This window comes from Bombyx mandarina, chromosome 15 (genome assembly GCF_030267445.1).
Source record: "Bombyx mandarina strain Sakado chromosome 15, ASM3026744v2".
Classification (NCBI taxonomy): domain Eukaryota; kingdom Metazoa; phylum Arthropoda; class Insecta; order Lepidoptera; family Bombycidae; genus Bombyx; species Bombyx mandarina.
In genome coordinates this window covers 11,863,117-11,881,678 of record NC_143221.1, presented here as the reverse complement: position 1 = coordinate 11,881,678, position 18,562 = coordinate 11,863,117, and the positions used below count along the sequence as shown (strand labels likewise).

Here is an 18,562-nt window from a genome sequence, read left to right as displayed (position 1 = left end):
GGAGGTTACTGCGATGGTTAGTTGTCACTGTTGCTCATAGACAGTGATACTACCAGACTAAGCCACAACCTATAGGATGAAGCTTCATTACAAAGCTGGATAGTAGCAACTAGCAAAAAACACTTCAGGAAATGAGCTGTATGCAATGGTACTAGGTAAGACAAATCAATCAATTTAGATAATTCTGCTTCAACGACGGGCGGTATGATGGTAAAATTGTTTTCAAATATTTTTAACCCACTTTCCCTGGAACATAAGGTAAATAGAAAAGTATAAAAATATCACTGGCAATTATATTTTTTGTTTAAACAAAATACTTTCGTTAACCACTTTCATCGTTTTGGAAAAATAAAGACATGAACATACAATTTTTTTTATTTATTGATGTAGAAAGATTTAATAGTAATAGAGAATAAAAGTTACACAAGATATTTTTTAAATATTTTAGACTTGTGTCCATGTATAGAGTAACAACCCTGATGTATTAATTCAACATGTCCAAAATAGCGCCAATATTTAGATCCACCGAAATAGGTAACATCGCTGTATCAAAGCAAAAACCAACGTTTTTGTTTTTTTTAATTTCTTAGCTATTATCTCATTAGAATCCTTTGCTTTCAAATTACGAATGAATCGTGCGACCCATTTGTCACTGGTGTCATTATTTATAAATGTCAAAAGTAATGTCACTTTGAAATTGTTGTTCTAGTTTGTTTTGTGATTTGTGTATTTCTCTTTTAATTTACTTACAAAATTCTCGCATTACTTTACGACACTTAATTATTACGGCTATCGACTATGTACTGAAGCCAAATATGTTTTCTATCCGTAACAGCTTAGAACACATTAGATTAATTTAAAGTAGAATAATTATTATACATATGGGTTGTCATTTTCATGGTAGTAGCTTTTAAAAGACGGGATTGATTGTTCTCTGATCATGGGGATTATGTACGAAAAGCGTCCGCTGAAAAGGCCGAGACTTGGACCTCCGGACGTGTACCCCCAAGAGCCGAGACAAAAAGAAGACGAACTAACTTCCACAAACGTAAAACATGGATTTTCTACAACTCCTCAGTCGAGTGATGAATTTGGAACTGCTAGGAATTACAATTATTCTACAGCCAAGGTAAATTCATTATATAAACAATAATTCTCATATGATTAAATTGACCTGATGAATGAAATCATGAATTGTTAATCAATTTTATCAAATTCCAAGGAATACTAGGGCTTTAATTAACTAATAAACAAATTTGTTATCACCAAGATATTTCCTTTACAATTAACGTCTGTAAATAGCCACAATAACGTAACTAGTTAGTTTTGAGTAAAACCTATCTTAAACAGTGGAATACCCAAATGAAACAATGTCCCAATAGCATGTTTTATGTTTTGTAATGTTTTAATTAACAGATTGGTCAGTTTTTCTCTGGTATTTTATCAAAGAAAGAAGAGTTGAATACATTACCTGACTGTGGTAGAAAGAGACAGCAAGTAAACCCAAAAGATAACTTTTGGCAAGCCACAGCCAGAACTAAACCACAAATTGAAGTATGGTTCAAAGATCTTGCAGGTAAACTAATTCAATTTTCATTAATTTTAGTGTATAAAGCATTATTTGTATTAAGACAGGTATAATGTTAAAATAAATGTAGTACAACAATCCACAATTGATAAAAACTGTTTTAAACTAACACAATAAAGCATCACAAAAGTAAGTTTCATAAATATTTGCAATGTATATGTATATGGTAAAAAAAACAAAGTTTCACTTACAATGCTGAATAACTTTCTCACTATTTTAACTAATACTGACTGCTCTATAAGAAAATGGTGATACAATGATGGTGTTAATAAGTATTATAAGTACAATAAGATTTATATTACCAGCAAATAATTTTAAGGTTAGAATTTGTATGAAACAGTGTATTACTATTAATACTAAATTGTCATAAACACTCTGATTTCAGGAAACAAACCTCTAGCTCAACTTGCAAAAAGAGCTCCTAATTTCAACAAAAAAGAAGATATTTTTATCACACTGACTGAGTACCAAGTTCCCATGCCAAGAGCAGCATGGTTCATTAAACTTAGTTCTGCATATACTGTGGCAGTTTCAGAAGCTAAGATTAAAAAAAGACAGTTACCAGATCCCACTACAGGTAAATTGGTTATTTATAAAAAAATCATAAACATCTAGAAATCCTTCATGTAATGTCAATACCAAAAAGAAATGCAGCATAATTTGCTATAGAAAGTATTTGTTGGGATAAACAAACTGAAAGGATTATTATTTAATAAAACTCATTTGCAGCTTTTTTGATGGGTTTTGTTTAAAAGCTTAAGAGTTTTGTTCTTCTTCAACTTCAAGTCTGAATGATGATACTACAACAATTTGAGTTGAGAACTGCTGTTCTTTTGAATTTTCCTTCAATTCTGTATAACATCAAAGAATGACTCATAGTATAGCAATATCATCCATGTCTTTTACACTCCAAGATCCAAGTTGCAATGTTGTCAAATTTTCTTGTGTGTGTGTTTTTTTTTTTGTATTTTATATTAAATTTTTGTGAGTAGTCATGAAATGAATGATTATACTTTGAAGACACTGATGTCAGTTACTACTTGATACTTAATAAGACTTTATTTTACAGAATGGACTACTACTTTAATAAAGTTCCTTAAAGACCAGATACCAAAACTTAGTGAATACTACCAGAGTGTAGTGCCTGGTAATATTTCTGATAAAACGCCTCCTTCACAATCAGGTTTGTTTACTATTTAACTCAAATTTTTGATTGCTCTGTAGATTTATTGGCTATTAACTTAAGTAATGTGTGCTGGGTTCAGGTTTTTTTTTTTTTTTATTGCTTAGATGGTTGGACAAGCTCACAACCCACCTGGTGTTAAGTGGTTACTGGAGCCCATAGACATCCACAACGTAAATGAGCCACCCACCATAATATTTGGATTATAATTTCCAGGATATTTGGTATTCAGAGTCTGGGTCATAATTGTTCTTGTCTTGAACATAAAATTTGAACTGAAGACCCCTTGAGATACATAAAATCACACTGTCCTTATATAGAGATTAATCATTCTAAACTCATAAAAATGGAAGTTTTGTATTTTAATGAAACTGTTAAAGGCACAACAACATCTATGAAATGTACCTAACTTTAAAGAAGTTGCATTTGGAGAATAATATTTGACAGATGATTTGACTTAGCTACCAATTTTTAATTATAGACTATTGAAATATGAAGTTCAACAAGGGCAGCTCACACATGTATAACATAAGAAAGAAAAAAATTTGATTCAGAATTAGCTATATAAAATATATATCACAATATATTCTGTAAAAATGTAATAAAAACCGTATCTGTTAATACTGTATTTTAATGAAACAAAATTATAAAGATCAGTGAAGTCCCAGTAAAATATGTACATAAAAACTAATATTCCAGGACCAGGCACACCAAGTCATAACTCATCAGGCAACGCTCCTGGCAACTCCACACCAAATTCCACAGTTCCAAACAGCCTACATTCCCCAGGAAATTCAGCAAGTATGCATGTTATGAATAATGCTTTACTTTTAATTTTTTATCGTGATAAATCAACATCACTGCAATTTAAATCATTATGTGAAATAATTGTCTCGATTTCAATTATCAACAAATATAACATGATCAAAAGCTGTAACATTAGATCCACTTTGACACCAAACAAAAAAAAAACAACTGAAGTATTTCTTTTCTTTAGACATGGGATCGTCAACTCCAGGGAATGAAAGCACAGATTGGCGACAGGCGCTCAAATTGTGGCACTACTGCTGTCGTCTCGCTAAGTACTTGCTTGATGAAGGGCTCCTTGATAGACACGATTTCTTAACTTGGGTTATTGAGTTGCTTGATAAAAGGATGCCTGATGATGGACTTTTAAGGTGAGCGATTTTTTTTTTATTGCTTAGCTGGATGGACGAGCTCACATCTACAACGAAAATGCGCCATGTACCTTGAGATATAAGTTCTAAGATCTCAGTATAGTTACAACTTCAAACCGAAACGCATTACTGCTTGACGGCAGAAATAGGCAGGGCGGTGGTACCTACCCGCGCGGACTCACAAGAGGTCCTACCACCAGTAAATAGTATTTATTTTTTGGAGTATTTACAGTTTTTTTTTATATTATTGCGTAGACGTGTGAACGAGCTCCTCTGAAGCCCACCTAACGTTTACTTGGAGCTCATAAACATCACAATGTGAATAGTGACCTACCTTGTGTCTTGAAGTTTATGTCTCAATTGTTAGTGATTATTAAATTCTATTTTTTGTGAATTTATCAACATGAGGTAAGCACGTATTTCATTAGAAATAATTGGCACCAGCATGTGGGATTTGAACACCGGTACAGTCGCATCGCTCGATACGTGTACACCGGAAGCCTTATCCTTTAGGCCACAATGACTTAGAACTCATGTTCATTGTAGATCATAGATAGATAGAAATTATGAGTTTACTGTAAACAAACTGCAACTTTAGATAGTTCTCGGGGCCTACCTGTGGAAGTAAAAAAAAAAAAACCAGTCACTAGTAATTGAAATAAAATCATAACTAAAGAATCAAATACACTTCTTTAAAGTTATTTACTTATTGTACAATAATTTGTTTTCTTTGCCAGATTATTTCTCCCCCTGACCTTACAGCACATGAACGAGTTTGTGGACTGTGAAGGTCTATCGCGGAGACTGGCTACCACTTGTGCTAAAAAAGCCGCCGCAATATGCTCAGTACTATCGGAAGCCACACTACGCGCACTAAACCAACCGGCTGTATTCAACAGACCTGCCGAGAAGAGTACAGGTTTGTGTAATTTTGATGATTAAAGCAACTGAAGAGTATTTTTTACTAATTTTTTAACGATTTATATTCGTTACAGAATCAAACACTCAGCCAATGTCACCAGCGCCTGAAAGTAACGGTGATGTAAAACCTAATATAGCTCAAATAAAGCGTTCAGGCACACCAGCAGAGCAGAGTCAGGGCACTCCCAACCCTAACCATTCAATGGGCACTCCAAACCCGAACCATTCTATCGGAACCCCAAACCCACAGCAACCTATGGAGGTACAAGGGAAGGAAGACAGTGTATCACCACCTCGTGACGTGAAGACTACAGTGAACACTGTAATAAACGCATCGATGAACCCAGTTCAAGTTGGGTTCGGTGAAATCTTGAATTGTTCATTTCATAGAGATGTCATCATCCAGCTTGCCACCATATTGCAGGTAGGTAAAGTTTTAGTTCAGATACAGTGTATCCATGAAACAACATAATGAATATTAATTTAATTTGAATTATTCTTTGCGTGTATTGTTTATTGCGAATAATAAATTAAAGAACAAAAATGTTATTTTAAATAATGCCACTTTTTGTACCTGATAGTACATTTAACATTTAACAACTGTGTTATGGTGAAGTTTAAGTTTTAACATATAATTTCGTGTCATTTTCTAACCGTGGAAAACATATATTAGTTTTGTATAGGAAATACTTGTAAAGAAAGGTATTTTAAAAAAAAACCACACTAATCACCTGAATATCAATAAATATACTAACGATTTATTAGGGTATTCCAATATACTTTACAATACAATTTACTGGTGGTAGGACCTCTTGTAAGTCCGCACGGGTAGGTACCACCGCCCTGCCTATTTCTGCCGTGAAGCATGAATGCGTTTCGGTTTGAAGGGTGGGGCAGCCGTTGTAACTCACTCGCCGTAGAACTCATATCTCAAGGTGGGTGGCGCATTTACGTTGTAGATGTCTATGGACTCCAGTAACCACTTAACACCAGGTGGGCTGTGAGCTCGTCCAGCCATCCAAGCAATAAATAAAAACATGCTGGTGTCCGATTTTATCTTGCAACTTGCGATATCGATTACATGATCCATTTATTGGTCAGGTTATTTGTGTCGATTGTCCAACGGCAATGGTTTGGTCCGGGTGTGGATCTTCACTCCAAGGGTCTCCCCTGGACTTGCTACCGGTACCACCATCGTCATTACCGATGCCTCACATGGATTCTGAGATAACAGAAGAACACAGACGCTTAGTAAGTTATCGAAATACATATTTTTTTTACATTTGAACTGTCTTATGAAATTCATACATTTTAAATTTCAACAAAATAGTCTTTTTTATTAACATTCAAACAAAGTTTATTTCGTAAAACATGTTTTAGGTGTATGAAGCTGAACAAGAAATATCTGCTAGAAGTAAAAAAGCAGAAAGCAAGTGGTGCACCGACAAATGGCAGACAAGTTCACAAGGTAATATGAGTTAATATTATATTAAAAAACACGATCAGAATCATAAACACAATAATTGACAACAACAGCCACTCCATATGACATTAGATAACTGTGAACATAATGTTTGTTGTATGTGTTTGTACAGCTCGAGTGTTGGCTGTGCTGGAGGCGCTGGACAGGCACTGCTTTGATCGCGTCGATCCGAATAACAACCTGGATACACTGTACAAAGAAGTGTTTATAAATTGCACGCCCCCTTCCAAAGACGGGGCCGTTGACACGAAAGATCCGGTTAGCATTTTCTTCCTTAATTTTTTTGTTTATTTAATTTATTGCTCTAAAGTTTTCTACCTATTTAGTACATGGTAACACTTGCCTGTACAGATATTGGAAGCTTACTAGTGTAAGGTTAATGTTTAATGATTGAAAATATATAATTAAATTGTTACCATGATTAAAAATAATTTAATTATTGTTCTCATTAAATAGTATATTACACACCGAGGGAGAAAAGTAGAACATTCACGCCCGCGAATCGTTCTAACCTAGTAACATATTAAAAATTTTATGAATAGTAAAAACAATGTCATATTTAATATATTAATATTATAAATTCTAAATAAGTTATAAATGATTATTAGACTATATCTTGCACAAATATTAGCACTTATTAAATATAGATTTAGCAGTACATATTTTGAAATGACTGTATCGCTTCTCGTATAATTGTCTGGATTTTGCTGGAAGTAGTTCATAAGTAATAGCTGTTCCTTCTAGTTCTAAATTTCTTATAATATCTTCTCCGTCTAAATCACTGTCACTAGAGTTATTCAAATCCATTTTTTTAATTATAATTGTATGTTATGACAAAAAATTAACCTATTCTTGAACAAGCTTCCATTAACATTAAGATATAAACATGCAGTTTCTAGGTTACCGGGAAACAAAGAAAGGTACTTACGTGCATGCGCACATTTGCAGTCTCACCGGGAGAGAATCGGGTACTTTTGTCCCGCGTGCCAGGGACTAAAAGCGAACTTTTCATCCCGGGGAAAAAATAATAATTTAATTATTGTCATCATTAAAAATAATTGAATTATAGTCATGATTAAAAATAATAGAATTATTGTCAGGAGTGGGCGTGTTCGTACGCAGTGGTGCGTGTGCTGTGCGAGTGGGCGGTGTGCGGCGCACGTTGGGGCGAGCACCGCGCGCTCGCCGCCGCCGCGCTGCTGGACCGGAGACAGCAGCAGCTGCAGCACCTACATCACGACCACCATGCCACCGGTAATACATATATCGCATAACCAATAGTATGATTATCAGATATCGCTAGCGTGGTTGTCAGATGGTCATTTTTAAGAAAGGAAATAGTTATATTTTTTTTATTGCCCTTGTAGACAGACGAGCATACGGCCCACCTGATGGTGAGTGTTTACCGTCGCCCATGGACTTCAGCAATGCCAGGGGCAGAGCCAAGCCGCTGCTTACCGTTACTAGTTGGCGCTTCTCAAAGAATGATATCGAGGGTTGAAAGGCAATTTAAGCGACCTTTTATAAATTTTACAGTCATTTAAAATTAAAATTTTGCAAAAACATATCATAACAAAGAAACTTCTTCAGCTATTTGAATGAGGTAAACTTAATTGAAGTTCAATTAAAAATATCGAATCGTTGATGGTAATACCAAATAGAATGGAATGAATTACAAAGATAAATTTCGCGTGTTAAGCGAAATGTCGTTTAAACCAAATAGCCTTTCAACCCTCGATATGTAGTAGCTGGAAGTGGGGTCAAGTGTCAATACACTGATAAATTATAGACTTATTAGTCTAGGATTCTTTGTCGTAATCTGTGCATCAGTGACATTAAAATATGGAGCATTGGCCTAAAGGTCTCTAGATACAAGGCCATAACTCAAAAAAAACAAAATGTGTGCAATTCACACGTGGTAGAAGTGAATCCTTCCAAAATTAAAATCCAATTATCCTAAACGTCTTAAGTATATGTAAAATTTTGTCATTCGTAAATAATTGTAAGGTAGCCTCTGTGAATTGATATTTTAATTTCACGTATAATCCTAAATTAAAATTCACTACAAGAGCTTTCATACACACGTTAGTATTAAAAAATCTCACAGATGGCGCTGTATTAAATAGTATGTATATTTCTGTCTCATTCTTTGCTGGCTTCATCCTACAAATTTTTGTATTTGTGTCTCTTACCTGTCGTTTTTTCCGTTGCATCTGGTTTGAAATCACAACGATTCTAAAGAAGTTTTCACTTCAAAAAAATGGAGCCAATAAACATTAGAAACGACAAGCAACGCTTTGAAATGTTCAAACGGAGAGTGGAACTCGTGACTAGATACTTGACGAAAGTCATTGATTTTTACTTATGAATGTAACAAATTCGAGTCATGTTCGTACTTATAACCATTGACTTGAGTGTGGGTGTATTTATTTTTGCCACCTCTAACACAAGGAAATCATAGCATGAAGCAGTAAAGTGACTTTTTTTTTTAAATCTACCCTCCAAACTCTTCAGAACAAGTTCGTAGACGGACTCGTTGATTAAGCCTTTTTTTCTTCCCTTAGGTTCGGATGACAAAGAGTCGGTGAGTTCTGGCACCGGAATTTGTAGCGGTCCACCGATCTTCCAAAACCTCCTGCTACGGTTTTTGGATAACGATGCGCCTGTACTAGGTGAGTTTTGGCGACAAACGATTTTGAATCTTGAACGTAATGTAAGACGGTGCAAAACAAAACAATATAGTGTTATTGCTTTTTAACTATAATATAATTTAGAAAAGCGAAACATATTTAGTTTGAGAAAATATTCGATTCGAGTGCTGGAACGAGGAACCTGTTTTTTTTTTCTTAAATACGAGTATACGTAATTTTGATTTAACTGTGTACATTAAGAACGTCAATAGAAAAGACTTTTTGGCGGGAACGCGAGGAGTGAAGTTTTGTGATTTGTTTTATTTTGTCTATTTAGTGTTTCTTCAGGTTTAAATGTGTAATAATGGTGGTTTATTAACTGTTTAATATCTGTGAAAGTGCACAAATGTGGGAAAATGAAACAAAGCTGCTGGACGTAACTTCTCGGGTTCCTCCAAAAAGTCCACTGAAAAAATCTCAGTAAATGACCACCATTTTACTGCGATTATATTTCATCCCATATCATCTCATTTCATTAAATTTCATCCCAGTTGATTAATGTCTCAAATTAATCATCTTCATTTCATTTCACTCCATATTATCATTTTTCATAAAATTAAGAAAATAAAGTAAAATAAGACATGACTTAAAGGTCTTAGTTACCAGGTCATAAAATCTCTTAAAAAAAAAACAATAGAAAATATCAACAGCCGCATTGATACTATCATTGTCATCTACATTATAGTTTGTTGAATGTAGTATGACATGCGGGACATTTGAAAGAGTGATATTTCTAATAACTAGAGGTCCCGCAGTAGTCGAAATTCGACTATAATTAATTAAAATTTTAAGTTTGTACACTATTATGATTCTATTTTCAAAGACTATTATTCTTCTATAATCACGAATTTTGCCAAGACTACACTATAGAAAAATATTAATAAAGCCAAACAATATTTAATCTATTCTGAATTTGACCACAGTCGTCAAGAACAAAAGTTTGACAATAAATAAATAGTATGCATGCGTGTGTGCGTCAAATACACGTTAGTGTGTGTAATGATTTTTTTTATTGATTTAGTGTATTGTTTAAGCATAATTTAAAAAAATATTAACATTCAGCACTCCTTCTCTATATTCTCTATAAGTGTGGGAAATTTCATACTTCAACGCCCGCGCAATTTTCGTAAAAAGGGATACAAAGTTTTTTCCTTCGCGTATTAATATTTAGATAAGTACTGTTGGAAAAACAATTTTATCTATATTATCGTATCGCATCAAGCTATATTTGACAAAGTATAGTTCGAGCCAAAAATATACTGCCTATAAAAAATCTAACGACGCACTGTATTTAGAGGTACAATGTTTTTTTTTTGCAGACGAAAGCCCGAACGCTCCTCCTGGTAATAGACAACAATTCGCGAATTTAGTTCATCTGTTCGGAGAGTTGATAAGGCGGGACGTCTTCTCACACGACGCCTATATGTGCACTTTGATTTCAAGAGGTAACATAATAAAATTTCAAAGCACTTCATTCCCATTAGTGTACCTAAATTAATTCTACCCGCTCTCAAAAAAATTTGTAAAATAGTAGCGCAAATACAGTATTCTTGCAAGATATTTGTAATTATAATATTGAGTTTAGATCATTTGTTCAATAAAAACTTGAATAAGTTTATTACTGATGGTAGTGACTTGTGACACTTGTGATTCCGCCCGGGTAGATACCATCGCCTTGCCTATTTCTGCCGTGAAGCAGTAATGCCTTTCGGTTTGAAGGGTGGGGCAGCCGTTATAACTATAGTGAGACCTTAGAACTTGTATCTCAAGGCGGGTGGCGCGTTTACGTTGTAGATGTCTATGGGCTCCAGTAACCACTTAACACCAGGTGAGCTGTGAGCTCGTCTAACCCATCTAAGCAATAAAATAAATTCATAACACGTGTGGACGGAACACTACAAAGTAACGTCAGTGAACTTTTGAAATTCAAAATCCCTCCTTTTATTTCCTTTAGGTGATTTAATATCGCCGACCGAGCCCACGTCGACGATCGGCAACAGTATCCAAACGGTGGCGCCACCTGCCAGCAGCTCGGGAACCAATCACAATGTGAACGACGAAATCTTCGCGGGAATCGATCTGAAACCTAAAATGGAGGTGAGGCATCTTTGCAGCATTCTAATTAATCTAAATTTTAGTAATATTCTATAGTTCCCATTAAATAATTGGAAGGTTTCTATTCAATAGTTGAATAAAAGCCATATTAAATATTTTTCAAATATGTACGCATTGTGTTATAGGAAAACGTGCGAATGGACTTGGACGATTCCAGAATAGACGACGATCTCGACAAATTGCTCCAGCACATAAAAGAAGATCAACAGAATTCTATGGACGCTCCAGACAGTCCCAAAGACCCCAGCGAAACATCTCACAGGTACTCATTAGTGTAACTCGAGCGGGATTACGCGAGGCCTCCACACCACCTCTTTTGTGGATGCCGGAAAAGTCGACCAAGGTCACCATCGCGATTCCCCGAAAAATACAGCACGGTTCTCTAGATATGGTATAGTACTACGCTACGATTTAAGCACAGGAAGGCTATTTACAATTTTTAGTAGATATATGGGGTAGTTATTTGTTCATGATAACTGCGTCAATAATCCTTCAAAGGTCCTTCAGATTCCCCAAAGAGATAACTGAAACGTGGTCAGACCACAAAGGATAAATGATGTATGTCAAACACCGGTTGCTGGTTTTTTTAAAACAATTATATTTGTGTTTGTGACAGTGTTAATTCGCCGATGATGGGGCCGGGTGGTATGACGATACCGGGGATACCTTCCATAGGAATGGGACCGATGTCTGTGCCCGGTAAGTCAATTTTTTTCTGTTTAATTACATGAAAAGAAAATCACGTGATTTGGGTCCGATGATTCGGGTTCCTCTCAGCCTTTTTTTGTGAAAAATATCGATTAGTTTTGTCTCGGATGTGCCTGCTACTCGCATAACCCATGAGAAAGTTTTAATTTAGGACCGCTCAATGTGGAAGTTTTTTTCTTCATATATTATGGAACAGAAAACCCAACTTATTGTCAGATTTAATTTTGAAATGCATCTTTCGAATGTATCGAATGGTATAAATACTCAATGTACTTATTGTGTTACGGTTACCGCCGATCATACTTCGCACCGGGCTACGATTCCGTCTGCACTCTCCATAAAAATCAATAATAATAATAAAACTGTATACATGCTCTGAGGAATCGTTTGAGGTGATACCATCATCTCGTTTTTACCATCGCACCGCCCTCCATCAGGTGGGTCGTATGCTCGTCTGCCTGCGAGGGTAATAAAAAAAAAAGTACATATAAATAAATAAATATAAATAAATAAATAAATTTTGCTGCGCGACCAAACTGAAAAAAATGTGATAGTAAAACCGTAAGAAAAAATCCGTGGAAAAAAGTGCGTGGAATAAAACCGTTAAATGAGACGTGCGCAGGCGCGACAGTCGCATACACAAGCGAGTAGTGTATAATACCTTTCTCTTTCTCCCTCTTTCTTTTCGTTCTCTCATCCATTCTCTTTCTATTTTACGTAATTTATTATTTCCTAAAATACTGAATTTCCTAAATACTTTCCTATACTTAAATAAAAAGTAATCAGCAAAATTTAAGAGAAAAATCAAGAAAACCTACATAATATTGAGCACGATTTTTTTTTTGCAAATTGTGTCGATTCTAAATTAGCCGAAGGAACTTCGTTCCTACCTGGTGTCCCACGACACCACATTTATAATTTATTTTCGATGATGTAACCGGTCCGACTCCTCAGGAATACGCACCGGCAGCGCGGGTCCCTCGAGCGCGGGCGGCTGCGCGGCGGCGTCTCGGCACTACCACTACACCATGCACTTCCCGCTGCCGCCCGCCGAGCCCGACCACGCGCCGCACGACGCCAACCAGCGCCACATCCTGCTCTACGGAGTCGGCAGGCAGAGGGACGAAGCCAAACACGCCGTCAAGAAAATGACTAAAGGTAGCCTAATTGCCTGTAATTATAAGAGTGTTTCTCTATATATTGGCTCACGAGAGGCATGCGGGTCTAATCTTTGATTAAAGCTTTATTAGATTACTAGCTGTACCCGTCCGCTTCGCTGAGAATTTAAAATTAACATTATTATTTCTCACCCCACAAAGATTCTCATCATTAACGCCCCCGCAACTGGTGTAGGGAGTCCAATACTCATATAAATATTAGCCTATCCATTAAGTACATGTATTTTCTACATGGATACCAAGTTTCAAGTCAATCAGATGCACGGTTCACTAGTTATAACGGAACATCCGTAAAAACCACTGTAGATAGATTTATATATTAGTATAGATTAACGTTAACGTTAACGCTAACAATTACCCTAAAACATGGTATGTAAGTCTCGATTACATTGACATTAAGATTATTCTTTAGTTCAAATCACAATCAGACGACCTGCGATTATATAAATTCGAAATATCGCTAACATTCAATCCGCTTTTTTATAGAAATCTGTAAGTTATACTCGAAGAAGTTCTCGATCGATGTCGCGGAAGGGGGGAAGATCAAGAAACATTCCCGCAGCGAATTTAATTTCGAAGCCGTCACGCAAAAATTTCAAGTAAGTTCAATGTGTTTTAAGTTTTATAAATTAAGTTCTCTCTCTGTCTCTCTCTCTCTAATTTCACGAGCTCGCTTTGTACACACTATTTTACTCCTTAATCGTATTTCATTTATGAAATTGGTACCCGTCTACATTTAGGGTTATTTTGAATTGCTTAGAATAGTCGACAAGTGGTTATCTAAGACCATTGACATCTAAAATGCCGCCACTCAACTTAAGACTTGAACGCTAAGTCTCAGTTTTCAGTGTATATTTTTTTTTTAATTCATCCGCTTCTTTATTCTATGATCTGTGTTTACTTTTATGCTGGAGTCGTATCTCAAAACAGTATGTTGTGTATTAGAGATTAATACTTGGGAGTTACTGAACAGGCGATGTCGATGTACGAGCAAGGCGCCGTGTCGTGGGCCGTGGGCGGCGCCGTGTGCGAGGCGCTGGCGGCGTACGCGGCCGGAGCAACCACGTACTTGCCTCAGCCCGAGCACGTGGCCTTCGCTTTAGACCTCATGGAAATTGCGCTCAACGTACACGGCCTCATCGAGACCTGCATCCAGGTTTGATATTCCACCACCAGTCAATTTCGTTCTTATTCCGAACTGAAATCATTTATAATACACTAGCGGACCGGACAGACGTTGTCCTGCGTACAAAAAAATTCATTCAAATAGATCAAGCCCTTTAGGGGGAGTTCAGTGACATACACATGTACAGTAGAATTATATAAAGATAATTTACAACCTGTTTTGTTTTAGATACTAAAAGAATTGTCGGAAGTTGAAGGAGTATTAATAACACGAGGCACGCCCAGCAGTGGGATCGCGACCCCGCGGGCGTACACGTCCGCACTGGCGTTGTACACTGTCGGAGCGCTCCGCAGATATCACTCGTGTCTACTGTGTACGTATATACGGGCCTTTTTTTTAAATTAACCTTTACAGGGACAAGTTTAAGGAAATAAAAATTCTAACTTTAGCGTCCCAATACATTTTTGAAAATTTATTGTACGTGCGTAAAAACATTGAAGAATTCCCCAGAGTCTGCGATTTGCATAATGTGAACACTAGGAACAAAAATAGGCTTGCCTTGCCGGCGGCTCGAGTTAAGAAAATAAGCAACTCTTTTAGGGAGCTGGGTGTACAACTTTTCAACAAGATCCCACTAACCGTTCAATTACTACCTGTTCATAGATTTAAGAAAACTGCCAAGGAACGTTTGTGCAACAAGGCATATTATAAAGTTAAGGATTATTTAGTAGATGGCACTACGTGGGAATGATGCGTTCGCTCCTGACCTTTTAATTTTCATTCTTCATTATTATTATTTTTTTAATTGTATTTTTTGACTTGTTTTTTCGTTTATTGTAAATATTTTTACTTATTTAAAAAAAAAAATTGAGACAAAACAAAAAAAAACCCCGCTGAGTTTGTTTCGCCGGTTCTTCTCAGCACTGTGGCTCTTTTTGGAACCGGTGGTAGAGTTAACATTTTTATTTATATTTTGACATTCAACAAGTGTGTTACGTACCCTAGTTACATGCATTTTGCTAATTCGCGATTTCGCAATTAGCAACCAGTGGCGTACGTGACTACAAATTGTCGACGCAGCAACCTCATTCCATGTTCATGGAAAAATACGCGACTGGCGTCAAGTGCTGACACTGCAGCGTCGCTATGCCGCCCGGGCCGGGGCCCGCTGGCGCCACTTCGGTACTGACATCGTCCAAGTCCACTCAATAGCATCTTAGTTTAATTAATTGTTATAATTATATTTCTATAATAAATAAGTTCATAGAATTTTGGTTTTTTTTAAACGCTACGGCTGTAGTCTACATAATTGGCGCAGTCGGTAGGATATTCGAAGCAGTGCGCGGCGCGGTAAAGAACACCAAAAATCGTTGATTCTGCCGACTCCGTATAGTCGCTGCTCGTGCTATCAAGCCCTTATCGAATACCTGAATCGTGAAGACACGGCCGGCGTAGTATCTGGAAATCGATACGCGAGAAGACCAAAATGATATATCGTATGTAAGTACTTGAACCTTCTTTTTGTGTTGCCTCCTTGTCAATCCAAATCCAAAATTTTTCATCCGAAGAATTACGGTGAAAAATCTGTCTCCTCAAGGCAGATTAGTAGTAGACAGAGAGACGTCGATTTAAATAGAAATTTAGATATTAACGTAAGTTATAAATTAGAAATGGCCGTAGACCCGGACCAAATCTACAAGGCCCTTCGCCCAGTGCCAGAGTTCGACGGCAATCCGAACATACTGACTAGGTTTATCAGAATTTGTGACCAAATCGTCACACAGTATATAAGAACAGATCCTGGCAACGAATTAAATAACCTCAGCTTAATAAACGGTATATTAAATAAAATAACTGGTCCTGCCGCCAGGACCATAAATTCAAATGGCATACCAGAGAACTGGTTAGGTATCCGTACTGCCCTCATTAATAATTTTTCAGACCAAAGAGATGAGACCGCTTTATACAATGACCTCTCCTTACTAACACAGGGAAACAGTAGCCCCCAGGAGTTTTACGACAAATGCCAGACCCTATTCAGCACTCTCATGACATACGTAACTTTACACGAAAGTATTGCCACAACCATCGAGGCAAAACGCGACTTGTATAAAAAGCTAACAATGCAAGCATTTGTTCGAGGCCTCAAGGAACCCTTGGGATCTCGCATACGCTGCATGAGACCGACCTCCATTGAAAAGGCTCTGGAATTTGTACAGGAAGAACTTAACATAATGTATCTACAACAGCGAAACGGGTTCACCTCTGAACGGCGCAACCTTATTCAGCCTACACCGACACCACCTGTAAAAATACCACCTATGTTTCCGGTAGCAATGCCGAAACCGCTTTCATTCGGACCGAACCCAGGACCGAGCTGGGAGCGACAGCCACCACCAGGACCTAATAACCATTGGAAACCTGCTTTCAAATTTAACGCCCCTCAGCGCATGCCTAACATGCCATCACGCACGCAGCAAATGTTCGCATCGCACCCACCAAACTACAACTCCCGTAGCAACGTATTTAGGCTACCTCAGCGGAACCAGGGACCGAAACCTATGAGTGGTATTAGTCACTACGTGGCAAAACAACTTCCACTCACAGGTCATGATTGGAGTAAGTCAGGTAACCCACCTCCAACAAATTATTTTAAAACAAGAGAGATGAACATTAACGAATGCTACAATAGTGACGGTTATTACTACCCCGACAATGACTACTATACCCACGACTATGACCGTAACTATTATACAGATTACACTAACTATGACGCGGACTATAATAACTATGAAATATACGAATATTACGACCCTACAATAAATGACTGCCCACCAAACGAAAATAAAGTTAACGAAATAAGTAGTATAGGAGCCGAAGCGCAACCCTCTACTAGTCATTCGGATCAGGATTTTCCCGTGAGCCCCCCATTAAAACTGTTAAAATAGAATTAAATTTACAAACTCAACGCCAGTTACCGTACTTAAAAATTAAAAATCCACCTCTAAACATATTAATCGACACGGGCGCAAATCAATCTTTTTTAAGCCCGAAAGCGGTAGAAAAATTCTATGCAAATATACCTCTTAAATATGACCCCTTCGAAGTAACGAACGTCCACGCTACAACTAGGAACGACTTTTCTATCACTATACCGGCTTTTTCAGAACTTAACGACGCGGGACCTATTAAACTGTTTGTCTACGATTTCCACAACTTTTTTGACGGACTTATTGGTTTAGACTTGCTGACTAAATGGAAATCTAGAATCGACCTTAAAGACAACTTACTGATTACAGACAATTCTACCAACCCTATTGAAATGTTCAATTCTCGCAACGTCAACCTGTACGAAGACATCGTACCGGCTAACTCTAGTAAACTAGTTAGAGTACCAATAAATTCATCTGACGGCGAAGTCTATATCCCGCAGCAATATCTGAACAACTGTGTGGTGAACGAATGCATCACGACAGTCGTTAAAAACCGTGGTATAATTGAAGTCGAAAACACATCGCATAACGACATGATATTTTCAATGGACCGCCCCATAGAAGCGTTAACGTTTAATATCGAGTGCAGCCGTACCGAACAAAGTCGTAGTCGCGTTGATCAGGTCTTATCGCGATTACGTACCGATCACCTTAATGAGGAGGAAAAAATGAATTTAATTAACCTCTGCTCGCAGTACGCTGACGTATTCTATCTTGAGGGTGAACCGCTCACCTTTACTAATAAAATAAAACACCACATTAGGACGACCGATGAAATTCCGATCTATACAAAAAGCTATCGCTATCCTTTCGTCCACCGGGAGGAGGTTAGAGATCAAATTTCTAAGATGCTGCAACAAAATATAATAAGACCCTCTGACTCAGCATGGAGCTCGCCTATCTGGGTCGTGCCTAAAAAGGCAGATGCATCTGGAAAACAAAAATGGAGATTAGTAGTAGACTTCCGTAAGCTAAATGAAAAAACTATCGACGACAAATATCCGATACCAAACATATCCGACGTTCTAGATAAATTAGGTAAGTGCCAGTATTTCACAACCCTGGACCTGGCAAGCGGATTCTACCAAGTGGAGACGAACCCTGAAGACATCCCAAAAACTGCGTTCAATGTAGAGCACGGACATTTTGAATTTCTAAGAATGCCGATGGGATTAAAAAATTCTCCGGCTACATTTCAAAGAGTTATGGACAACGTCTTGAAAGGTCTTCAAAACGTTATATGCCTAGTATATCTTGATGACATCATCGTTTTTAGCACATCTTTACAGGAACATCTTGTTAACCTCGAAAAAGTGTTTCAGAGACTTCGTGAGTCCAACTTCAAAATACAGATGGACAAATCAGAATTTTTAAAATTAGAAACAGCCTACTTAGGTCA

At 37.1% G+C, this 18,562-nt stretch overlaps 1 protein-coding gene across 2 annotated transcripts in view; it reads left to right on the top strand.

The window, feature by feature from the left end:
- Nucleotides 1-660: 660 nt before the first annotated feature.
- Nucleotides 661-18,562, top strand: part of kto (mediator complex subunit kohtalo) — a 53,832-nt gene continuing 35,930 nt past the window's right edge. For both annotated transcript variants that reach the window (XM_089733307.1, XM_089733306.1), the window contains exons 1-21: nucleotides 661-1,129; nucleotides 1,417-1,576; nucleotides 1,974-2,165; nucleotides 2,658-2,771; nucleotides 3,471-3,572; nucleotides 3,769-3,949; nucleotides 4,687-4,868; nucleotides 4,945-5,294; nucleotides 5,972-6,121; nucleotides 6,251-6,338; nucleotides 6,466-6,611; nucleotides 7,454-7,607; nucleotides 8,918-9,025; nucleotides 10,363-10,488; nucleotides 10,998-11,140; nucleotides 11,284-11,420; nucleotides 11,775-11,857; nucleotides 12,821-13,024; nucleotides 13,531-13,643; nucleotides 14,018-14,200; nucleotides 14,399-14,543. In XM_089733307.1, coding sequence (XP_089589433.1) covers nucleotides 941-1,129; nucleotides 1,417-1,576; nucleotides 1,974-2,165; nucleotides 2,658-2,771; nucleotides 3,471-3,572; nucleotides 3,769-3,949; nucleotides 4,687-4,868; nucleotides 4,945-5,294; nucleotides 5,972-6,121; nucleotides 6,251-6,338; nucleotides 6,466-6,611; nucleotides 7,454-7,607; nucleotides 8,918-9,025; nucleotides 10,363-10,488; nucleotides 10,998-11,140; nucleotides 11,284-11,420; nucleotides 11,775-11,857; nucleotides 12,821-13,024; nucleotides 13,531-13,643; nucleotides 14,018-14,200; nucleotides 14,399-14,543 — 3,250 coding nt within the window. In that variant the 5' untranslated portion in view covers nucleotides 661-940. The remainder of the gene's footprint in view (nucleotides 1,130-1,416; nucleotides 1,577-1,973; nucleotides 2,166-2,657; nucleotides 2,772-3,470; nucleotides 3,573-3,768; nucleotides 3,950-4,686; nucleotides 4,869-4,944; nucleotides 5,295-5,971; nucleotides 6,122-6,250; nucleotides 6,339-6,465; nucleotides 6,612-7,453; nucleotides 7,608-8,917; nucleotides 9,026-10,362; nucleotides 10,489-10,997; nucleotides 11,141-11,283; nucleotides 11,421-11,774; nucleotides 11,858-12,820; nucleotides 13,025-13,530; nucleotides 13,644-14,017; nucleotides 14,201-14,398; nucleotides 14,544-18,562) is intronic.